The 25,831-nt window shown below is 51.0% G+C and overlaps 1 protein-coding gene across 1 annotated transcript in view; it reads right to left on the reverse strand.

The window, feature by feature from the left end:
• The window catches only part of LOC144762121 (cullin-9-like), a 343,786-nt gene that overhangs the window by 72,139 nt on the left and 245,816 nt on the right, over positions 1–25,831 (reverse strand). The window contains exon 25 of the mRNA XM_078647249.1: positions 15,920–16,077. Coding sequence (XP_078503375.1) covers positions 15,920–16,077 — 158 coding nt within the window. The remainder of the gene's footprint in view (positions 1–15,919; positions 16,078–25,831) is intronic.

A 25,831-nucleotide genomic window follows, 5' to 3' on the forward strand; every position in this document is an offset into this window, starting at 1 on the left:
ATAATGGCTTTATGCAAATCAGCTCTGACCCTGTTGCCCCATGGGAACAGTCCAGTCCGAACTACAACAGCCATATCTTTCCCAGACCGGAATCAAGCATCCGAGGACCGGACCGGTTTCGAGGTAACACCTCTCTTCAGCCCGGCTAGCTTGACTCCAAGTGGTGTGGAGTGCCTGGGACCCACGTCTGGGCATCCCCAGCGCACTTAGGGCGGCAATTGCAAAAAACAACAAGTGATGGACTGAATGTGGATCAATGTCACACACTCCCCCAGTCAAAAGATCTGGGCCCAAATCCATCGTTTTTTTGCACTCCACACCACCCTGGGTCAGATAATGGCTTTATGCAAATCAGCTCTGACCCTGTTGCCCCATGGGAACAGTCCAGTCCGAACTACAACAGCCATATCTTTCCCAGACCGGAATCAAGCATCCGAGGACCGGACCGGTTTCGAGGTAACACCTCTCTTCAGCCCGGCTAGCTTGACTCCAAGTGGTGTGGAGTGCCTGGGACCCACGTCTGGGCATCCCCAGCGCACTTAGGGCGGCAATTGCAAAAAACAACAAGTGATGGACTGAATGTGGATCAATGTCACACACTCCCCCAGTCAAAAGATCTGGGCCCAAATCCATCGTTTTTTTGCACTCCACACCACCCTGGGTCAGATAATGGCTTTATGCAAATCAGCTCTGACCCTGTTGCCCCATGGGAACAGTCCAGTCCGAACTACAACAGCCATATCTTTCCCAGACCGGAATCAAGCATCCGAGGACCGGACCGGTTTCGAGGTAACACCTCTCTTCAGCCCGGCTAGCTTGACTCCAAGTGGTGTGGAGTGCCTGGGACCCACGTCTGGGCAACCCCAGCGCACTTAGGGCGGCAATTGCAAAAAACAACAAGTGATGGACTGAATGTGGATCAATGTCACACACTCCCCCAGTCAAAAGATCTGGGCCCAAATCCATCGTTTTTTTGCACTCCACACCACCCTGGGTCAGATAATGGCTTTATGCAAATCAGCTCTGACCCTGTTGCCCCATGGGAACAGTCCAGTCCGAACTACAACAGCCATATCTTTCCCAGACCGGAATCAAGCATCCGAGGACCGGACCGGTTTCGAGGTAACACCTCTCTTCAGCCCGGCTAGCTTGACTCCAAGTGGTGTGGAGTGCCTGGGACCCACGTCTGGGCATCCCCAGCGCACTTAGGGCGGCAATTGCAAAAAACAACAAGTGATGGACTGAATGTGGATCAATGTCACACACTCCCCCAGTCAAAAGATCTGGGCCCAAATCCATCGTTTTTTTGCACTCCACACCACCCTGGGTCAGATAATGGCTTTATGCAAATCAGCTCTGACCCTGTTGCCCCATGGGAACAGTCCAGTCCGAACTACAACAGCCATATCTTTCCCAGACCGGAATCAAGCATCCGAGGACCGGACCGGTTTCGAGGTAACACCTCTCTTCAGCCCGGCTAGCTTGACTCCAAGTGGTGTGGAGTGCCTGGGACCCACGTCTGGGCATCCCCAGCGCACTTAGGGCGGCAATTGCAAAAAACAACAAGTGATGGACTGAATGTGGATCAATGTCACACACTCCCCCAGTCAAAAGATCTGGGCCCAAATCCATCGTTTTTTTGCACTCCACACCACCCTGGGTCAGATAATGGCTTTATGCAAATCAGCTCTGACCCTGTTGCCCCATGGGAACAGTCCAGTCCGAACTACAACAGCCATATCTTTCCCAGACCGGAATCAAGCATCCGAGGACCGGACCGGTTTCGAGGTAACACCTCTCTTCAGCCCGGCTAGCTTGACTCCAAGTGGTGTGGAGTGCCTGGGACCCACGTCTGGGCATCCCCAGCGCACTTAGGGCGGCAATTGCAAAAAACAACAAGTGATGGACTGAATGTGGATCAATGTCACACACTCCCCCAGTCAAAAGATCTGGGCCCAAATCCATCGTTTTTTTGCACTCCACACCACCCTGGGTCAGATAATGGCTTTATGCAAATCAGCTCTGACCCTGTTGCCCCATGGGAACAGTCCAGTCCGAACTACAACAGCCATATCTTTCCCAGACCGGAATCAAGCATCCGAGGACCGGACCGGTTTCGAGGTAACACCTCTCTTCAGCCCGGCTAGCTTGACTCCAAGTGGTGTGGAGTGCCTGGGACCCACGTCTGGGCATCCCCAGCGCACTTAGGGCGGCAATTGCAAAAAACAACAAGTGATGGACTGAATGTGGATCAATGTCACACACTCCCCCAGTCAAAAGATCTGGGCCCAAATCCATCGTTTTTTTGCACTCCACACCACCCTGGGTCAGATAATGGCTTTATGCAAATCAGCTCTGACCCTGTTGCCCCATGGGAACAGTCCAGTCCGAACTACAACAGCCATATCTTTCCCAGACCGGAATCAAGCATCCGAGGACCGGACCGGTTTCGAGGTAACACCTCTCTTCAGCCCGGCTAGCTTGACTCCAAGTGGTGTGGAGTGCCTGGGACCCACGTCTGGGCATCCCCAGCGCACTTAGGGCGGCAATTGCAAAAAACAACAAGTGATGGACTGAATGTGGATCAATGTCACACACTCCCCCAGTCAAAAGATCTGGGCCCAAATCCATCGTTTTTTTGCACTCCACACCACCCTGGGTCAGATAATGGCTTTATGCAAATCAGCTCTGACCCTGTTGCCCCATGGGAACAGTCCAGTCCGAACTACAACAGCCATATCTTTCCCAGACCGGAATCAAGCATCCGAGGACCGGACCGGTTTCGAGGTAACACCTCTCTTCAGCCCGGCTAGCTTGACTCCAAGTGGTGTGGAGTGCCTGGGACCCACGTCTGGGCATCCCCAGCGCACTTAGGGCGGCAATTGCAAAAAACAACAAGTGATGGACTGAATGTGGATCAATGTCACACACTCCCCCAGTCAAAAGATCTGGGCCCAAATCCATCGTTTTTTTGCACTCCACACCACCCTGGGTCAGATAATGGCTTTATGCAAATCAGCTCTGACCCTGTTGCCCCATGGGAACAGTCCAGTCCGAACTACAACAGCCATATCTTTCCCAGACCGGAATCAAGCATCCGAGGACCGGACCGGTTTCGAGGTAACACCTCTCTTCAGCCCGGCTAGCTTGACTCCAAGTGGTGTGGAGTGCCTGGGACCCACGTCTGGGCATCCCCAGCGCACTTAGGGCGGCAATTGCAAAAAACAACAAGTGATGGACTGAATGTGGATCAATGTCACACACTCCCCCAGTCAAAAGATCTGGGCCCAAATCCATCGTTTTTTTGCACTCCACACCAGCCTGGGTCAGATAATGGCTTTATGCAAATCAGCTCTGACCCTGTTGCCCCATGGGAACAGTCCAGTCCGAACTACAACAGCCATATCTTTCCCAGACCGGAATCAAGCATCCGAGGACCGGACCGGTTTCGAGGTAACACCTCTCTTCAGCCCGGCTAGCTTGACTCCAAGTGGTGTGGAGTGCCTGGGACCCACGTCTGGGCATCCCCAGCGCACTTAGGGCGGCAATTGCAAAAAACAACAAGTGATGGACTGAATGTGGATCAATGTCACACACTCCCCCAGTCAAAAGATCTGGGCCCAAATCCATCGTTTTTTTGCACTCCACACCACCCTGGGTCAGATAATGGCTTTATGCAAATCAGCTCTGACCCTGTTGCCCCATGGGAACAGTCCAGTCCGAACTACAACAGCCATATCTTTCCCAGACCGGAATCAAGCATCCGAGGACCGGACCGGTTTCGAGGTAACACCTCTCTTCAGCCCGGCTAGCTTGACTCCAAGTGGTGTGGAGTGCCTGGGACCCACGTCTGGGCATCCCCAGCGCACTTAGGGCAACAGGGTCAGAGCTGATTTGCATATCGCCATTGTCTAACCCAGGGTGGTGTGGAGTGCAAAAAAACGATGGATTTGGGCCCAGATCTTTTGACTGGGGGAGTGTGTGACATTGATCCACATTCAGTCCATCACTTGTTGTTTTTGCAATTGCCGCCCTAAGTGCGCTGGGGATGCCCAGACGTGGGTCCCAGGCACTCCACACCACTTGGAGTCAAGCTAGCCGGGCTGAAGAGAGGTGTTACCTCGAAACCGGTCCGGTCCTCGGATGCTTGATTCCGTTCTGGGAAGGACATGGCTTTTGTAGTTCGGACTGGACTGTTCCCATGGGGCAACAGGGTCAGAGCTGATTTGCATATCGCCATTGTCTAACCCAGGGTGGTGTGGAGTGCAAAAAAACGATGGATTTGGGCCCAGATCTTTTGACTGGGGGAGTGTGTGACATTGATCCACATTCAGTCCATCACTTGTTGTTTTTGCAATTGCCGCCCTAAGTGCGCTGGGGATGCCCAGACGTGGGTCCCAGGCACTCCACACCACTTGGAGTCAAGCTAGCCGGGCTGAAGAGAGGTGTTACCTCGAAACCGGTCCGGTCCTCGGATGCTTGATTCCGTTCTGGGAAGGACATGGCTTTTGTAGTTCGGACTGGACTGTTCCCATGGGGCAACAGGGTCAGAGCTGATTTGCATATCGCCATTGTCTAACCCAGGGTGGTGTGGAGTGCAAAAAAACGATGGATTTGGGCCCAGATCTTTTGACTGGGGGAGTGTGTGACATTGATCCACATTCAGTCCATCACTTGTTGTTTTTGCAATTGCCGCCCTAAGTGCGCTGGGGATGCCCAGACGTGGGTCCCAGGCACTCCACACCACTTGGAGTCAAGCTAGCCGGGCTGAAGAGAGGTGTTACCTCGAAACCGGTCCGGTCCTCGGATGCTTGATTCCGTTCTGGGAAGGACATGGCTTTTGTAGTTCGGACTGGACTGTTCCCATGGGGCAACAGGGTCAGAGCTGATTTGCATATCGCCATTGTCTAACCCAGGGTGGTGTGGAGTGCAAAAAAACGATGGATTTGGGCCCAGATCTTTTGACTGGGGGAGTGTGTGACATTGATCCACATTCAGTCCATCACTTGTTGTTTTTGCAATTGCCGCCCTAAGTGCGCTGGGGATGCCCAGACGTGGGTCCCAGGCACTCCACACCACTTGGAGTCAAGCTAGCCGGGCTGAAGAGAGGTGTTACCTCGAAACCGGTCCGGTCCTCGGATGCTTGATTCCGTTCTGGGAAGGACATGGCTTTTGTAGTTCGGACTGGACTGTTCCCATGGGGCAACAGGGTCAGAGCTGATTTGCATATCGCCATTGTCTAACCCAGGGTGGTGTGGAGTGCAAAAAAACGATGGATTTGGGCCCAGATCTTTTGACTGGGGGAGTGTGTGACATTGATCCACATTCAGTCCATCACTTGTTGTTTTTGCAATTGCCGCCCTAAGTGCGCTGGGGATGCCCAGACGTGGGTCCCAGGCACTCCACACCACTTGGAGTCAAGCTAGCCGGGCTGAAGAGAGGTGTTACCTCGAAACCGGTCCGGTCCTCGGATGCTTGATTCCGTTCTGGGAAGGACATGGCTTTTGTAGTTCGGACTGGACTGTTCCCATGGGGCAACAGGGTCAGAGCTGATTTGCATATCGCCATTGTCTAACCCAGGGTGGTGTGGAGTGCAAAAAAACGATGGATTTGGGCCCAGATCTTTTGACTGGGGGAGTGTGTGACATTGATCCACATTCAGTCCATCACTTGTTGTTTTTGCAATTGCCGCCCTAAGTGCGCTGGGGATGCCCAGACGTGGGTCCCAGGCACTCCACACCACTTGGAGTCAAGCTAGCCGGGCTGAAGAGAGGTGTTACCTCGAAACCGGTCCGGTCCTCGGATGCTTGATTCCGTTCTGGGAAGGACATGGCTTTTGTAGTTCGGACTGGACTGTTCCCATGGGGCAACAGGGTCAGAGCTGATTTGCATATCGCCATTGTCTAACCCAGGGTGGTGTGGAGTGCAAAAAAACGATGGATTTGGGCCCAGATCTTTTGACTGGGGGAGTGTGTGACATTGATCCACATTCAGTCCATCACTTGTTGTTTTTGCAATTGCCGCCCTAAGTGCGCTGGGGATGCCCAGACGTGGGTCCCAGGCACTCCACACCACTTGGAGTCAAGCTAGCCGGGCTGAAGAGAGGTGTTACCTCGAAACCGGTCCGGTCCTCGGATGCTTGATTCCGTTCTGGGAAGGACATGGCTTTTGTAGTTCGGACTGGACTGTTCCCATGGGGCAACAGGGTCAGAGCTGATTTGCATATCGCCATTGTCTAACCCAGGGTGGTGTGGAGTGCAAAAAAACGATGGATTTGGGCCCAGATCTTTTGACTGGGGGAGTGTGTGACATTGATCCACATTCAGTCCATCACTTGTTGTTTTTGCAATTGCCGCCCTAAGTGCGCTGGGGATGCCCAGACGTGGGTCCCAGGCACTCCACACCACTTGGAGTCAAGCTAGCCGGGCTGAAGAGAGGTGTTACCTCGAAACCGGTCCGGTCCTCGGATGCTTGATTCCGTTCTGGGAAGGACATGGCTTTTGTAGTTCGGACTGGACTGTTCCCATGGGGCAACAGGGTCAGAGCTGATTTGCATATCGCCATTGTCTAACCCAGGGTGGTGTGGAGTGCAAAAAAACGATGGATTTGGGCCCAGATCTTTTGACTGGGGGAGTGTGTGACATTGATCCACATTCAGTCCATCACTTGTTGTTTTTGCAATTGCCGCCCTAAGTGCGCTGGGGATGCCCAGACGTGGGTCCCAGGCACTCCACACCACTTGGAGTCAAGCTAGCCGGGCTGAAGAGAGGTGTTACCTCGAAACCGGTCCGGTCCTCGGATGCTTGATTCCGTTCTGGGAAGGACATGGCTTTTGTAGTTCGGACTGGACTGTTCCCATGGGGCAACAGGGTCAGAGCTGATTTGCATATCGCCATTGTCTAACCCAGGGTGGTGTGGAGTGCAAAAAAACGATGGATTTGGGCCCAGATCTTTTGACTGGGGGAGTGTGTGACATTGATCCACATTCAGTCCATCACTTGTTGTTTTTGCAATTGCCGCCCTAAGTGCGCTGGGGATGCCCAGACGTGGGTCCCAGGCACTCCACACCACTTGGAGTCAAGCTAGCCGGGCTGAAGAGAGGTGTTACCTCGAAACCGGTCCGGTCCTCGGATGCTTGATTCCGTTCTGGGAAGGACATGGCTTTTGTAGTTCGGACTGGACTGTTCCCATGGGGCAACAGGGTCAGAGCTGATTTGCATATCGCCATTGTCTAACCCAGGGTGGTGTGGAGTGCAAAAAAACGATGGATTTGGGCCCAGATCTTTTGACTGGGGGAGTGTGTGACATTGATCCACATTCAGTCCATCACTTGTTGTTTTTGCAATTGCCGCCCTAAGTGCGCTGGGGATGCCCAGACGTGGGTCCCAGGCACTCCACACCACTTGGAGTCAAGCTAGCCGGGCTGAAGAGAGGTGTTACCTCGAAACCGGTCCGGTCCTCGGATGCTTGATTCCGTTCTGGGAAGGACATGGCTTTTGTAGTTCGGACTGGACTGTTCCCATGGGGCAACAGGGTCAGAGCTGATTTGCATATCGCCATTGTCTAACCCAGGGTGGTGTGGAGTGCAAAAAAACGATGGATTTGGGCCCAGATCTTTTGACTGGGGGAGTGTGTGACATTGATCCACATTCAGTCCATCACTTGTTGTTTTTGCAATTGCCGCCCTAAGTGCGCTGGGGATGCCCAGACGTGGGTCCCAGGCACTCCACACCACTTGGAGTCAAGCTAGCCGGGCTGAAGAGAGGTGTTACCTCGAAACCGGTCCGGTCCTCGGATGCTTGATTCCGTTCTGGGAAGGACATGGCTTTTGTAGTTCGGACTGGACTGTTCCCATGGGGCAACAGGGTCAGAGCTGATTTGCATATCGCCATTGTCTAACCCAGGGTGGTGTGGAGTGCAAAAAAACGATGGATTTGGGCCCAGATCTTTTGACTGGGGGAGTGTGTGACATTGATCCACATTCAGTCCATCACTTGTTGTTTTTGCAATTGCCGCCCTAAGTGCGCTGGGGATGCCCAGACGTGGGTCCCAGGCACTCCACACCACTTGGAGTCAAGCTAGCCGGGCTGAAGAGAGGTGTTACCTCGAAATCGGTCCGGTCCTCGGATGCTTGATTCCGTTCTGGGAAGGACATGGCTTTTGTAGTTCGGACTGGACTGTTCCCATGGGGCAACAGGGTCAGAGCTGATTTGCATATCGCCATTGTCTAACCCAGGGTGGTGTGGAGTGCAAAAAAACGATGGATTTGGGCCCAGATCTTTTGACTGGGGGAGTGTGTGACATTGATCCACATTCAGTCCATCACTTGTTGTTTTTGCAATTGCCGCCCTAAGTGCGCTGGGGATGCCCAGACGTGGGTCCCAGGCACTCCACACCACTTGGAGTCAAGCTAGCCGGGCTGAAGAGAGGTGTTACCTCGAAACCGGTCCGGTCCTCGGATGCTTGATTCCGTTCTGGGAAGGACATGGCTTTTGTAGTTCGGACTGGACTGTTCCCATGGGGCAACAGGGTCAGAGCTGATTTGCATATCGCCATTGTCTAACCCAGGGTGGTGTGGAGTGCAAAAAAACGATGGATTTGGGCCCAGATCTTTTGACTGGGGGAGTGTGTGACATTGATCCACATTCAGTCCATCACTTGTTGTTTTTGCAATTGCCGCCCTAAGTGCGCTGGGGATGCCCAGACGTGGGTCCCAGGCACTCCACACCACTTGGAGTCAAGCTAGCCGGGCTGAAGAGAGGTGTTACCTCGAAACCGGTCCGGTCCTCGGATGCTTGATTCCGTTCTGGGAAGGACATGGCTTTTGTAGTTCGGACTGGACTGTTCCCATGGGGCAACAGGGTCAGAGCTGATTTGCATATCGCCATTGTCTAACCCAGGGTGGTGTGGAGTGCAAAAAAACGATGGATTTGGGCCCAGATCTTTTGACTGGGGGAGTGTGTGACATTGATCCACATTCAGTCCATCACTTGTTGTTTTTGCAATTGCCGCCCTAAGTGCGCTGGGGATGCCCAGACGTGGGTCCCAGGCACTCCACACCACTTGGAGTCAAGCTAGCCGGGCTGAAGAGAGGTGTTACCTCGAAACCGGTCCGGTCCTCGGATGCTTGATTCCGTTCTGGGAAGGACATGGCTTTTGTAGTTCGGACTGGACTGTTCCCATGGGGCAACAGGGTCAGAGCTGATTTGCATATCGCCATTGTCTAACCCAGGGTGGTTTGGAGTGCAAAAAAACGATGGATTTGGGCCCAGATCTTTTGACTGGGGGAGTGTGTGACATTGATCCACATTCAGTCCATCACTTGTTGTTTTTGCAATTGCCGCCCTAAGTGCGCTGGGGATGCCCAGACGTGGGTCCCAGGCACTCCACACCACTTGGAGTCAAGCTAGCCGGGCTGAAGAGAGGTGTTACCTCGAAACCGGTCCGGTCCTCGGATGCTTGATTCCGTTCTGGGAAGGACATGGCTTTTGTAGTTCGGACTGGACTGTTCCCATGGGGCAACAGGGTCAGAGCTGATTTGCATATCGCCATTGTCTAACCCAGGGTGGTGTGGAGTGCAAAAAAACGATGGATTTGGGCCCAGATCTTTTGACTGGGGGAGTGTGTGACATTGATCCACATTCAGTCCATCACTTGTTGTTTTTGCAATTGCCGCCCTAAGTGCGCTGGGGATGCCCAGACGTGGGTCCCAGGCACTCCACACCACTTGGAGTCAAGCTAGCCGGGCTGAAGAGAGGTGTTACCTCGAAACCGGTCCGGTCCTCGGATGCTTGATTCCGTTCTGGGAAGGACATGGCTTTTGTAGTTCGGACTGGACTGTTCCCATGGGGCAACAGGGTCAGAGCTGATTTGCATATCGCCATTGTCTAACCCAGGGTGGTGTGGAGTGCAAAAAAACGATGGATTTGGGCCCAGATCTTTTGACTGGGGGAGTGTGTGACATTGATCCACATTCAGTCCATCACTTGTTGTTTTTGCAATTGCCGCCCTAAGTGCGCTGGGGATGCCCAGACGTGGGTCCCAGGCACTCCACACCACTTGGAGTCAAGCTAGCCGGGCTGAAGAGAGGTGTTACCTCGAAACCGGTCCGGTCCTCGGATGCTTGATTCCGTTCTGGGAAGGACATGGCTTTTGTAGTTCGGACTGGACTGTTCCCATGGGGCAACAGGGTCAGAGCTGATTTGCATATCGCCATTGTCTAACCCAGGGTGGTGTGGAGTGCAAAAAAACGATGGATTTGGGCCCAGATCTTTTGACTGGGGGAGTGTGTGACATTGATCCACATTCAGTCCATCACTTGTTGTTTTTGCAATTGCCGCCCTAAGTGCGCTGGGGATGCCCAGACGTGGGTCCCAGGCACTCCACACCACTTGGAGTCAAGCTAGCCGGGCTGAAGAGAGGTGTTACCTCGAAACCGGTCCGGTCCTCGGATGCTTGATTCCGTTCTGGGAAGGACATGGCTTTTGTAGTTCGGACTGGACTGTTCCCATGGGGCAACAGGGTCAGAGCTGATTTGCATATCGCCATTGTCTAACCCAGGGTGGTGTGGAGTGCAAAAAAACGATGGATTTGGGCCCAGATCTTTTGACTGGGGGAGTGTGTGACATTGATCCACATTCAGTCCATCACTTGTTGTTTTTGCAATTGCCGCCCTAAGTGCGCTGGGGATGCCCAGACGTGGGTCCCAGGCACTCCACACCACTTGGAGTCAAGCTAGCCGGGCTGAAGAGAGGTGTTACCTCGAAACCGGTCCGGTCCTCGGATGCTTGATTCCGTTCTGGGAAGGACATGGCTTTTGTAGTTCGGACTGGACTGTTCCCATGGGGCAACAGGGTCAGAGCTGATTTGCATATCGCCATTGTCTAACCCAGGGTGGTGTGGAGTGCAAAAAAACGATGGATTTGGGCCCAGATCTTTTGACTGGGGGAGTGTGTGACATTGATCCACATTCAGTCCATCACTTGTTGTTTTTGCAATTGCCGCCCTAAGTGCGCTGGGGATGCCCAGACGTGGGTCCCAGGCACTCCACACCACTTGGAGTCAAGCTAGCCGGGCTGAAGAGAGGTGTTACCTCGAAACCGGTCCGGTCCTCGGATGCTTGATTCCGTTCTGGGAAGGACATGGCTTTTGTAGTTCGGACTGGACTGTTCCCATGGGGCAACAGGGTCAGAGCTGATTTGCATATCGCCATTGTCTAACCCAGGGTGGTGTGGAGTGCAAAAAAACGATGGATTTGGGCCCAGATCTTTTGACTGGGGGAGTGTGTGACATTGATCCACATTCAGTCCATCACTTGTTGTTTTTCCATAAAGTATTTAGGCATAGAATTCACTGATAACATATTAAGTACACTCAAACACAATGAATCGACCACTCTAGCGAAAATCAAAAAAATCCTGGATGGCTGGTCACCACGGTTCATCACATGGTGGGGCCGGTTAGAGTCTATAAAAATGATTATTTCCCCTCTGGTCAATTATCTAAGTTCAATGCTTCCCCTTACACTTTCTAACGACTTCCATTCTAAACTAGATAAGATGATCTCCTCCTTCCTCTGGCAAGGGAAAAAAGCCAGAATTAGCATGAAAAAGCTACGACTTGATAAATCCTTGGGGGGTGTAAAGCTGGCTGACTTTCGACTTTACCAGACTGCCTTCCTGGCAAAGCAAGGTGCGATTTGGCTTACGCCGCAAGCAGATTACACGCCGGTGTGGCTACATGTGGAAAAATCTCTAATGGAGGGTCTTGACCCCTCCACCCTCCTCACCATTAAAATACGCCCCAACATCGATTCGGGGATCATCTTTAAGAACACAAAGAACTCCCTCCTCCATATAAGCAAGTCCCTACCCTACCAATTTCGTAACTCAAAATGGGAATCTCTATGGCAGAACAGCACACTAACATACAAAGGTAAACCTCTGTATAATCCTTCCTGGATCAGAAAGGGTATACACTTCCCTCACCAGCTTTATGAGGGTTCAAATCCACTTACATTCAAAGATTTACAGGACAAATTCCAACTCGAGAACATTGACTTCTACTATTTCCTACAAGTTAAGGTTGCTCTCGCAAAAGCAAACTTGAGCGACACCTCCCCCTCACTCCCTAGCCTTTTATCCACCCTTGATAAACTTGGACACCAGGTATCCAGAATGTACAAAATGATAAGACCACAGAAATCTAACCTGGTCTCTGCAATACAATCTTACTGGGAATCGTACTCTTCCACTCCCACCTCGGAAAACGAATGGGCCAAAATTTGGGAGTCAACCACAAGACACAAAATTAGTCCGACCCTGTCCCAAACTAAATTCTGGCTCCTACACAAAGCCTTTTGGACCCCTAGAAGACTCTTCCTTCACAACATCAAGGATACTGACTCCTGCTGGAACTGCTCGGAATCAGGAGGAGACCTTGAACACCTAATATTTAAATGCCCCCGAGTTACCACCTACTGGGACAGAATTTTTGAATTCATTAACGAAACACTACACATTTCTCTCCCGAGAGAATTTCCTACTATAGTTATGGGTTCCTCCAAAGCTGTCACTTTAGATGAAAATGACAAAGCCCTACTTGATCTCCTACTGACAGCGGCGGTTAAAATCATAACGACCAACTGGAAAAACACAGCCAAAGCCTCCTTCCCCCACTGGCTCAACTGGGTTTCAAATCTCAGGGGTGCCGATAACATTACCCTTGCTTCTAACCCCTGGCGTCCACAACATAGGAAACTATGGTCCTCGCTTGACTCTCATTTTGATCTCTTCAAGCCCCCGTGAAATGCCTAAACTCTGCCTCCCCAGTCAACTTCTCAAGTGTTACAGGTTGGACGTAATACACCCTACTGTACTGTATATCTGATATAGTTCGATTGATGCAATAAGCCTCTAGTGTTGTACTGATAGGATGTTTTATTTTCTTGTTTTTCTCCCCCCCTCTTATGTTATTCTTCGCTTGTCGATTTCATTTGTACTTATTCCGCGAAATTCTATCTGCTCTTGTATGTACTGTTCATATCATGCCAATCTCTCTCAATAAAAAACCTTGTGAAATAAAAATAAAAAATTCCTTGATAAACCCTTTTCCAGGGATGAAATACTGGCAGCCATCAATAGCCTCCCCTGGCCTGGATGGCCTGCCAGCCTCGTTCTATAAAACATTCGAGGATGTCCTGGAACTGCACCTGGCGACCATGTACAATGAGTCTTTTGATTCCGGTCTATTCCCGCCATCATTGCGTGAGGCGATGATTACCTTGCTCCTCAAACCTGACAAGCCCGCCGACCGTCTTGACTCCTACTGCCCCCTTTCCCTTATTAATATAGATTAAAAAATCTTCGCTTAATTGATCGCCTACTGTCTTCTCCTACTCATGCCCACCACTGCCCTCCCCGATCAATCTGGTTTCATTCGTGGCAGGGCAACCTCACATACCCTTCGCACCATCTTCTCAGTATTGCATCAAATCAATCCTAAACTGCCGGCAGTGGCTGCCCTACTTGACGCTACTAAGGCGGTCGATACGCTGGAATGGCCCTTTTTATTTTACATCCTACCCAGCATGGGTTTCAGCGACATCTTTTTGCGTAAGGTTAAACTCCTCTACACCAATCCATCGCACGTCTCCGCATTAATGGTCAGATTTCCGACCCCATTAGTATTGCCCATGGCACACGCCAGGGGTGCCCGTTTTCGCCCATGCCTTTTGCCAAAGCGATTGAGCCCCTGGCCGCCAGGCTTCGGCAGCACCATACCCATAGGGGGATTGCATTCTCGTCCCGCTCCCTACTCGTCTCAATGTAAGTGGATGATGTTACCCTATTTGTCCGCCATCCTCAGGAAAACCTCAGCCCCTTGGTCCGGGAAATCATATGTTTTGGCGGGCTTTCGGGCATCCAGGTGAACTGGAGCAAGTCTGTTCTATTCCCCCTGGACGATGCCACTGTGCCATTCTCACCTGATTTTCTGTATGTGTGGGCTTCCGGCCCCATGCGTTATTTAGGCATCTGGCTAAGTAGGGGTTTGGACGAACTGTGGAGGTCAAACTTCGGGCGGGCGGTAGACTGGCTTGAATCCAAGATACCATCGTGGAGCCGACTTCCGCTAGCTCTGGCGGGCCGAATCGCAATAGCCAAAATGGTGGTCCTTCCTAAATATCTTTATCTCTTCTTAAACATCCCCTTCACTTCTCATTTTTTTCGCAAACTGCGCTCCCTAGTCATCTCGCTGATTTTGGCGGGTAAGCAACCTAGGGTGGCTTACGATATCCTCACTCTCCCCATGTCTGCTGGAGGGATGGGCGGGCCGGATTTCAGGATCTATGCCTTATGTGCCCAGGCCAGTTTCCTGCATTGTTGGATTCACCCCACCCCTATCAGCCCCACGTTGTAGTTAAACCCGATGTGGCTTCTCCTTGGCCCCTGTCCACTGCTTTGTTCGCGCCCGCGGTGCGTCCTCGGGCCGAGGTTGACACGGTTGTGATGCTACGTTGGGCCTGGTCTGGCATGCGTCGGCTTTCTGGTGCCCCTCTGCTCTCTGCCAACTCCATGTCACTTGTAAACCATCCAGATTTCCCCTCACTTCAGCCTTCCAGCATGTCCCAACATGCGACGCGGTTGGGATTGAGGACAGTGGCGGATCTTTACCCAGACAACTCCTTTTACTCTCTCCCAGACTCCTCGAGGCTGCAGGACACGCTTTTATTCTATCAGCTGCGCGCCACTTGCCGGAAGCTGCACCCCACATTCTCTCAGCCCCGCCCACCATTCCGGCTCTGGGCTTAATTTACACTTCCCAGTCGCCACAAAAGTTGGTCACCAAACTGTACGCCCTTTCCCTAGTGTCCACCTCCATTTCCTCGGATCGTGCACGGGAGGCATGGAGTGCGGACCTTGGTATTATTATCTTGGAGTCTGACTGGCTCTACTGCTGTAATCAAACGAAAAAGCTGTCACGAACTACCGGCTCCGCCTGATCCATTTCAAGTACTTTTAAAAAGGTTGTACTGCACCCCAATGCAGCTCCACCGGCTCGGGCTAATCCCTGGAGATAATTGTGCGTGCTGCGCTGCTCCTGACGCGGACTTTGCCCATTTAGCGTGGCTTTGCCCTAAGGTCTCTGAGTTCTGGCGGGCGGTATGTTCCATCATTTCTGATATCACCGGCGCTGCAGTGATCCACCCCGGTGCCTTCTCGGTTTCGTTAAATCTTGCCCTGATGCTTCTCGACGTCTGATCTCGATGCTGCTGGTCCTTGCTAGGCGCAGGGTGGCCATGTGTTGGGGTCGGCGGTCGGCTCCTAAAGCCGAGAGTTGGGTGGAGGATGCCTCTCGTGCCAGACTCTCCTATCAGAGTTCCGGGACCTGATGCCTGCCAGATCTCGACCTGTTGACATTTGGGGCCCCCTGGTCGCCTATCTCCTTTCCCGATCCCACCTCAGCGGTGCTTCCTCTCCCACACTCCCCGCCGGCCCTGGGTCCGCGGTGGCCGCCGGCACTGGTCAGTGACTGCCCTCTCCCTACCCATTAGCGCCCCCGCTTTTTGTAGAATCCCCACTGATGTTGCTATTTCATGTGTGCTCTCCTTGGGGGTCTGGTGGCCTTGGTACAGTGGAGCTGTGCTTTTAACATTCCTGGTTTACCGAGTTGATGCAAATGTAATTTACCAGTAACTAAATGACAGACTTGAACTGTATTTTGCTGATGAGAGCTGTGGAATTGCACGGTGTATTGTGTCTCCAATGATTTTTGTCCTCAATAAAGGTAAAAAAAATTACTGCATGACTTCTGGTTAAATAGCCGACATCAAAAGTTAAACTAACGCAAATACTCAACGCTAGACCTATGTAATGCGGACCAGCTCTTCTGATTGCATGGGAAGAGCAACTCCTGTTACCTGTAAAAGTGCTCAAAGGTGTTAGCCAACTCCAATCCAGAGAGGAACAGCATGGGCTCCAGAAACTGCTGCAGCTGCCGCAGAGTCTTCACATTAGACAAATCCGTGCGGCTCTTCTGTATCTGCTCATCGATATAACGGGCAAACTTTTCACTAACCTGAAATGAAAAGGTACACTCCTTATATGACAGTTGACACAGTAATAATGCTAAGAGATGTATGGATGCCTAGTGCTGCGGATGTCGGGTGCAGGTTACAATACTGTATTTGACATTCTGTGGTGTAATCAGAGGTGAGAGCACAGGCATTAGAGAAGAAAATGTGACTTACCGGCAACCAAAGCTTTCCACCATTTCACTCTGATACAGGTTCACATGATTTTGAAATTCCCTAACTAATACTTGGCAAAAGGCCGTTTCTCATATACCCAGTAGAAAGCCAAGGACTCCGTGATACAGATCATGGTTCATCAGAGAACTGTAGATTGGCTCTAGTTGCTATACGGCACAGGCTTATGCACACCCTTATATTGCAAACTTTATAAGTCAGCGCATCCGTACCGCTAACAGAACTGTAGGGATGAGCGCTTCAGTCATCCCCGACAATAAGCACCAGTAACGCTGAAAACACGTGTCTCGCTAGCGCACAAGCGCAGAGACACATTATCCCTCCCAGCACGGGCCCAGCAGAATACCGGTGAAGCGCAGGCGCGGAGCAGCGTTAAACCAATGCGCATGGGCAGACCAACCCGATCAGTCTGCACAGATGCGACAAACTACTACACCGGATAATCCGAACATGGGCATTTGGAAAGGACTAATTTAGCAATTAGAGGGATAATTGGCAATCAGGATCAGTATAAAAACGAGATCTGACCGGCAGATCGACACTCGCAGCGGAGCCGCGTACGGGGCAGTCAAGAGGGATTTTCTCTGAGGCATCGTGAGTATAAAACAATGGGAACCAGGTTGAGAAGCCACAGACAATGTAAGTACTTGCAAACATTGATACTCTGTATTACCCTCAGGTAGCGAACCAGCACGAAGACCCCTACGTTCCTGAGGCTCATGAGGCATATGAGGCTTTGAAAATTAACCCATAACAGTATGCCTTTCATAACTTTCTCTGCACTAACTACAAAACCTTAAATTTTATAACAACTGTGAGAAGCCGAATTGATGCACAACCAAGTTAACCCTTGAAAGTGTGATAGTTTTATAGAGTGTGTGCTTTATGTTAAGTATTTGTGTGTCTTGTCATTATTCCTTTTTTCACGCCAGGCACGATTTCACACATAGAATGACATCATGTCTAGAGATCGAGGCCCGCACATATTGATTTTTTCCCACAGGTCACTATCTCTGGAAGCAGAAAAGTGGACTACCACAAAAAAAAATTGTATCCCCATCTTCTGCAGGTCAGCTGAATAGCGACTAATAAAAGCGAAATTGTAGGTACGTTTGCATAACCTGCACCATATCTCACTTTTGTAAATAACACATTTTGAAAGTAGAGAAACGTGAGTAAGGTGGGGATTTGTGTACCCCGTCCTGAAGAAGGAGTTCCACACTCCGAAACATGTTGACACACACACACAGGAGGTGATGCACATTGTCCTGCATTTCACACCTCCATTTATTCACCCCTTTTAATAGCGCCAGCCCGGGGGCCCATTAAAATTTCTTTTGTGTTTACCCCACGAGCCAGGCACTTTTTAAACATCACTCGTCGATAACCTCACCACTCACGCACATAAAACAAAAACAAAAACTCTCACACACACCACACAGTCAGTGAACAAGTGCTCCCGCGTAGTCGCAGGTCGCAGCACGCCGCATCCCGTAGATGATGAAGCATGACACCAAGGGTCCTTTTGGTGTGTGAGGGGTATTTTACGTTGTCTATGAACACACAGACTAGCCTTCCCTTGATGTGCGGTAGAGAGGCTTTTGGAGCCAGTGGGGTCCCCGTAACTCCAACCGGTTGATGTGGAATCCGGATTGCACCTGATACCAGAGGCTTCCGATTTCCACCTCTCCCAGATGGCCACTCCATCCCAGGAGTGACACTTCTGTTCATTAATCACCTCTGCAGATCTTTTACAGTCCCCCCCCCCCCCCAAGATCTAGACCATTTTGGAGATATTCGCTTAATGCTGCGCCCTCTGGAACACCAGGGCCCGCAAATGCCAACGGCCATGCGTCACCAGCAGGATGTAGGAAGCCAAGAGGCGCAGCAGCCTCAGAGTCGGTCTCACCAAAATCCAGGATAGAGGCTGAAACATCGGTAGCATAGCCTGAATATCCTGGACTTGCCATTCGAGAGAATAGACCCGAAACTGCACTGTGTCCAGAACAGCTCCAGATAAAAGGGAGCATCTGAGAGGGAGTCAGGTGTGACTTTGGAACATTGATAGTGAACCCCAGCAAATGAAGAAGGTCCTCCATAGTTTGGAGGTGGGAGACGACAGCCGGGGGCGAGCCCGCCTACAACATCCAGTCCTCAAGATAGGGGAATACTGGCACCACTGATCTCCACAGATGAGATCCAACCACCCCCATCACCTTGGTGAACACCCGAGGAGAGGAGGTAACGTGTAGGAAAGTGCCCCTTTTTGACATCAATACCCCCACTTTTTGCCTGGTATCTGATGCAACTTTGACTGTAAGTGTACTGGTTCCTGCTAACCAGGCCCTCGGTACCAGTGTTCTTTCCCTAACTGTACCATTGTTCCACAATTAGCACCACATTCGACTCCATGTAAGTCCGTAGTAAATGGTACCCCCTGGTACGTATGGCATCGGAACTAAAGAGGGTTCAAAGGGCTGCAGCACGAATTGTGCCATCCTGCCATTGCAGCCTGCGTCTCTTGGTGAAGAGTAAAAAGAGGAGTCAGCATGGCACACATGCCTACACAGCACTGCATGTGTGTAGGTAAGTCACCCCTACAACAGGCCTTACAGCCCTAAGGCACGGTGCACTATACGTATCCTTGGAGACGACAAGTGCACAGGGAAGCCATACCGAGTAAATGGGCTGGACACTCATGAATACGAGGTCCCAGCTCAATGATGGCTTCATTGTACCCCCAGATGTTTGGCACCAAACATCTCGCCTTAGTAAACCCACACTGATGCCAGTCTTGTATTTAATAAGAAATCCACCCACAGGGCACCTTCGAGGTGCCCCCTGAAAACCTTCCTGTGGGAAGTGGGCATAACCCTGACCCTAGAAGGATAATTTAGTCCAAAACAACATGAACAATTCTGAAAAGTGGGGTCCACATCGGCTGGCCTGCGCTAGGAGTGGTGCTGGCTGAATATGGGCACTTAGGCCTAATCTAACTAATTTTCCTGTCTGGCTTGCCGCCAAAAAGTGCGGTAAGGATGGGGGTGGGGGGGCACCTGTACTATCTGGAGAGGCCCAGATTCGCATAACAAAGGCGGCAGGACCTTTGAAGCTTCCTGCCCTGAAATGTCCATCCTGCTTGGAGGAGGTGCGAGCACCTCTGCCCAGAGCAGGCTCTGTTCCCAACCTCCGAGTGTGTCAGAAACCTGTCTTTGGTGGCTGGCTGGTCGAGAGTCAACACACTAGTAGTCGGTAGGTTTTATGGGGCACCTCTAAGGTGCCATCTGCGTGCATTTATAATCAATCAATCATTTTCATTTGTAATGCGCGCTACATACCCGTGAGGGTCTCAAGGCGCTGAGGGGTGGGGGTGCCGCTACTGTTCGAAGAGCCAGGTCTTGAGGAGTCTTCTGAAGGTCAGAATGTTTTGGGTCAGCTGTAGATGGGTGGGGAGGGTGTTCCATGTCTTGGCGGTGAAGTGGGAGAATGATCTGGTGCCAGTGGTCACTCTACGGAAGCAGGGGACGGTGGTGAGGGCGTGGTCGGCGGAGCGGAGCTGGCGGGTGGGGGTGTAGAAGCTGAGACGGCTGTTGAGGTACGCTGGGCCGGTGTCATGGAGGGCTTTGTGCGCGTGGAGGAGGAATTTGAAGGTTACCCTCTAGTTGACGGGGAACCAGTGCAGGACTCTCAGGTGGGGTGTAATGTGGCTGCGGCGAGGGATGTCGAGGATCAGGCACGCGGAGACGTTCTGGATGTGTTGGAGCCGTTCCAGGAGTTTGGCCGGAGCTCCTGCATAGAGGGCGTTTCCATAGTCCAGTCTCCTGCTGACGAGGGCCTGGGTGACCGTCCTTCTCATTTCGGTGGGGATCCACTTGTAGATCCTGCGGAGTATGTGGAGGGTGTTGAACAGGAGGAAGAGACAGCATTAACCAGCTTCGTCATGGAGAGGGTGGAGTCGAGGATGACCCATAGGTGGCGTGCATGGTCGATGGGTGTTGGCGCTGTTCCTAGTGCGGTCAGCCACCAAGAGTCATCCCAGGCCGAAGGGGTGGATCCGACGATGAGGACCTTTGCCTTGTCTGAGTTCAGTTTCAGTATGAGTATTGTTTCTCATCCAGTCGACGATGGCCTTCATTCCTTCATGGAGGTTGGTTTTGGCGGTGTGGGGGTCCTTGGTGAGGGAGAGGATCAGCTGGGTGTCATTGGCGTAAGAGATGATGTTGAGGTCATACAGACGAGCGACGTGGGCGAGCGGTGCCATGTAGATGTTGGATAGCGTTGGGCTGAGGGATTAGCCCTGGGTACGCCGCAGATGATCTCGGTGGCTTCGGAGCAGAAGGGGAGGAGGTGGACGCTCTGTGTCCTGCCGGAGAGTAAGGAGGTGCTCCAGTCCAGAGTCTTCTCTTGGATCCCGGCGTCGTGGAGGCGTGTTCGTAGTGTGCGGTGGCAGAACGTGTCAAAGGCAACTGACAGGTCCAGGAGGATGAGGGCCACGGTTTCCCCATTGTCTAGCAGGGTCCTGATGTTGTCGGTGGCGGCAATGAGGGTGGTTTCGGTGCTGTTCTCTTTGAGGAAGCTGGTCAGTTGTTTGTTGGCGGCCTTCACGATGACCTTCGCCGGGAACGGGAGCAGGGAGATGGGTCGGAAGTTCTTGAGGTCCTTGGGGTCAGCCTTGGGCTTCTTGAGTAAGGCGTTGATCTCGGCATGCTTCCAGCTCTCCGTGAAGGTTGCTGTCTCGAAGGAAGGGTGGAAGAGTTGGAGTCATTGTTCTCGAGGTGGACTTTCAGGTCCGTTGAGGCGAAAGCGTGTGTGCTGACGAATTGGCGATGTTGTCGCTGAACTGTCGTTTGGGTCCGGGGATCTGTAGACGAGGGTTCCTCTGAGGGTGGTGTTGGGGGTCGGTGTGCATCTGGAAGTGCAAGTGTTCGGCGATGCTGAGGGTGTCGTCGGTGTTTGTTGAGACTTTCAGAGTGTTCCTGTGAACGATGGCGATTCCTCCTCCTACTCCGTTGGTGCGGTCTTTGCGGGTGATCTTGTAGCTTTCTGGGATGGCTATGGCGATGTTGGGTGCCGACGAGGGGTTCAGCCAGGTCTCCGTCAGTCAGTAGGTCCCAGAGTTCAACGGCGTGTTTGCATGCGGAGCGGGTGTTGAGGGGGATGCATCTGAGGTGGTTGGGTTCTTTGGTAGGTGGGTAGGTGTTCCGGGAACTGGTGAAGCTGCAGTTACGGCAGGAGAAGGGTTCTTGGGTGCGCTTCGGGGCGGCCAGGCAGCAGGTGCATGATCGTCCGGCGTTGAGTGCGTGGAGGGTACTGGAGTCGTAACGGAGGCGGGTGTCGTGGCGTTCGTGGGGGCCTGGGGTCCTGGTGCTGGGAGCGGTCCAGGTGCGGACGGGCCCAGACGGGCTTGCCTTAGGCGCGCCAGCTGCGCGGCTCCATATGAGGGGAAGTGGGAGAGAGGAGCAGCTGGGAGGCGGGAGCGGGGTGGCGTATGGGAGAGCGGGGGGGTGCGCCACAGCAGTGGGAAAAACGGAGGGGGCGGGGGTTACCGAAGGCAAAATAGAGGGCACAGAGGGAAAAGACAACTGCGCTAATGTAATTTTAAAAAACGGGCAAAGACAACAGTGATAAATACAGTGCAAAACAAAATAACAGAGCAGAATGCAAGCGGTTAAGAATATGCGGGGCATGAACCTGTGCGAGCTGCGGCAGCGGGCTCAGGGCACACAGGAGGAGCTGTGTGGCGGGGAGGGGTGTGGATTTATCAAGATGAGGTGTTTGGTACCAAACACCTTGGGGTACAGTGAAGCCATCATGTAGCTGGGGATCTCGTAATCACGAGTGTCCAGTCCAAGTACTCGTCCTGGCTTCCCTACGCACTCGTGATATCTAAGTGCAAACTTAGATACCACAGGGATACATCCACTCAGGCAGATAGACCCACGCATGGGTATAGTGCATCCTGCCTTCGAGCTGGTAGGGGTCATGCAGTGATTTGCTGATATGTCACTCAGGTATGTATCAGAAGTAAAGGTTATGCTGTTCCTCAATGATTAGATATCAGAGTCAGGGAAACAGTGCCAACTTGACCTTGAGGGTTCAAAGTTGGGAGTCCATATATTGGATTTTAATGCCTTCACACACCCTTTCAGGTGTCATGCTTCATCATCTGGGCTGCTCCTCCTCGGGTCGGCGGTGCAATACCCAACGGGCTCCCTATAGTAGGGGCGCTTTTGCTGAGATCTTTTTCCAATAGCCGTTTGGTGAAGTGGGGCTGAGGGGCCAGAAATGTGTAGATGTACATGATGAATAAGTGATTTAAAATAGGGCTGGGAGTACCCGTTAAATCAAACTTTATTCTTTCGGTCTCCTACCCTAAATAAAAGCAAACAATAGGGTGCTCCCCTAAGCTTTATGTCTTGGTTTAAGCGTTCCTATTGGTGAATGAAGGTCAACATGTTTCTCACTCAGTGTCTATTCTACGTGCGATTCTTCAGGACCAAAACAGTGAAGACTATCAACACTTTACAGTCGGTGACATGGATTCATACTCACATCAACATTGTATTTACCTATTTAGTGTACCTGTCAGGCCTGGAACTCCCTGTTTGGGAAGACAAAAATGTGACATTGTTCGACTTGGTATGATATATATATATATATATATATATATATATATATATATATATATATATATAACCTACTGGCGGTCGCCAGTAGGTAGTTATAGTTAGGACCTAGTTTCCATAGGAAATCCGCAACATTCTATTGGAATTAACTTTGGCGTTGATGGACGGAATTGGCTGAATTTCTCCAAGAAAATGGCCCGCTCCACTCCGCTCCTTCCCTGAAAGTTTGGGGGGGGATTAGTCAAGCGGGGGCCGAGATAAAAGGGGGGTCCCAAAACGTGTTTTCCCCATGTTAATTTCCATAGGGAGGTTGGACTCACTTTTAGCCCGAACGGCTGAATGGATTCCCACGAAACTTGGCAAAATTGTAGGGACTGGTAGCCCGATGTGCCTTTGCTATGTCTCAAGATATGTGCTCCAGAGGATTTTGAGTAATTTAGGTTAAAAAAAAAATATATATCTATAAGCGCGCCCCGGTACGCGCACCGAGCGCGTACCGGCGTGCTACGCGAGTTCGCGCGCGGAAAGCTGATTGGCTCTCGGGTGTCTGTAAACATTCCAAACAGTCCGGAGCGGCCCCCATCTTGTGCCTCGGTAGGATCGAGACACAAGAGGTGGCAAAAACAAAGGTGGAAATGAACATAAGGAGGCAGAGTAGACTCCCCCTGACCCCCTAGGTTTGATGTGGGGGCTATAAAAGGGCCACGCGGGACAAAAATAAAATTACTTTTTTTTTCGATTTGCGCGGGGGGAGCGACCGGTACGCGCACCGGGGAGCGTACCATGGGGAAAAAAGAATGACAGATTTTTTTTTTAAATGTAGCCTTTTTTTATAAATTGGAGGTCGTTCTAAAAAGAACTGGTTTTTTTTCTTCTTTTTGTTTTATATTTTTTGTAATGTTTGTTTGAACATTTTGTACTTTTTTTGGCTTTTATGAACTATTTTATATTTTTTGGGTTATTTTTATGGGGAGAAACAAAAAACTGGGAATTGTAAACGGCTCAACTGGAGCAAAAAAAATAAATGTTTTTTTGGGGCAATTGTGGTTGTCACCAGCACGGTTGATGAGCTCTATGCTCTGCTCACCATAGGTGATGGTCTTACCACAAAAAATACAAGTGACCCTGAATTCACCAAACCGTGGTTGTATGATTGGCATCGTCTCCCTTGTGTCTGGTCCCGATGGAGTGGGTTGCTTTCTTTTGGAGGTGCTGGGTGAAGATTGGGGAGGGTTACTGGCCAGTTCTCTCATCTCTGCAGCAGCATAGTTCCTGGGATGCTTGCGCAGCATGTGCCGAATCATGGTGTTATTGCCAAATTAATATTTCTTATTAGGGTTCCCCCTTGAAAGTTCAGAGCCACAGATTTGGCAAGTCACCTTTGGCGCATTCACTTTCTTCTTGCCCTCTGGGATGGAAAAAAACTCCCATACAATGTGCTGCTTTGGCCTATATGGGGTATTGTCTTCTGGCAGGAATGTCCTTCTCCCCTCCTCCTCACCTCCTCCTCCTCTTCTTCTTCTTGACCACCAATGTGATATTGTGGTGGTCCTCTTGGTGGTTGTGGTGGTGGTGGTGCAGATGCTCCAGCTGCTGCTGCTACTGTAGCCATTTTAAAGTACAAAATATTAGTCACAGATCTCTAAACAGGTCTTCCTCAGTCAAAGGACAAAGTCAGAATAAGGAAAAAAGGTGGGGGCTTTCATCATTTGGAGAAAAAAAAAAATTCCTGGACCAATGAAAAGTGTTTTTTTCAGGTCACATGATCCGGACTTTCATCATTTGGAAACCAAAACTGTTGTGCACCAATAAAAAGTGTTATTTTCAGGTCACATGACCAGACGCGCTTACGCTACGCGCCCCCCGGGCGCGTCGCGTAAGCGCGTCGGATGCTTACGTTGCGTGATCGTATGCGCTCGAGTGTTTCCGGGTGCGCTTACGCCGTGCGTATCACGCGGACGCGGCTACGCGATACGTCACGATGATGTTTGGGCGCGCCCCGGGGCGTGTCCCGGGGCGCTTACGTAGCTCGTTCGTATGCACGCGGGTGCTTCCGGGCACGCTTACGCCGTACGTATCACGCAGACGCGGCTACGCGATACGTCACGAGGATGTTTTCGTTCGCGGCAATAGCGGTAACGGGACGCTCCCCGGTACGCGCACCGGGGCGCGCTGCAATATTGCGCTGACCGGGGCGCTCCCAGGTACGCGCCCCGGGAGCGCTCCACGGCAAAAAAAATTTTAAAAAACAATAGTATTATATAAATATACAATATAGGATTCATTATAAAAAATATTACATTTCATAGGTTTGAGGCCCTATATATAGTTAGGAATTAGCATTTACAAAACCTTTGAAATTCACTGAAAAAACCATAGGTTTCACACCAGTTATTGTTAGGAATTAGCATTTAAAAAACCTATGAAATTCACTGAAAAAACCATAGGTTTCACACCAGTTATAGTTAGGAATTAGCATTTAAAAAACCTATTAAATTCACTGAAAAAACCATAGGTTTCACACCAGTTATAGTTAGGAATTAGCATTTAAAAAACCTATTAAATTCACGGAAAAAACCATAGGTTTCACACCAGTTATAGTCAGCTGGAAATTTTACTCGCATAAAACCATTGAAATTCCCACGTTATATTTAGTTGGACTCACTATAACTTGCGCGTGCAATGCACTGCTGATGACGTCACATATTACATCACTCATGACTTGGTCAGTGACCTCACTCATGACATCACTGATGACACCATCCTTGTGACAGAGTGACAGACCTCCTTTCACTGAAATGTAACCCTTGAAACACATATTCAAAAATAAAACCTAACATTTTCAAAAAAATGGAGATACCCATACCAGTTACAACAACCAATTCAATTTTGTTATGGGTGAGTTCTTTACCATATCTTTTTCCAGTTTCTCATTCTC

Source organism: Lissotriton helveticus, chromosome 6 (assembly GCF_964261635.1).
Source record: "Lissotriton helveticus chromosome 6, aLisHel1.1, whole genome shotgun sequence".
Lineage (NCBI taxonomy): Eukaryota > Metazoa > Chordata > Amphibia > Caudata > Salamandridae > Lissotriton > Lissotriton helveticus.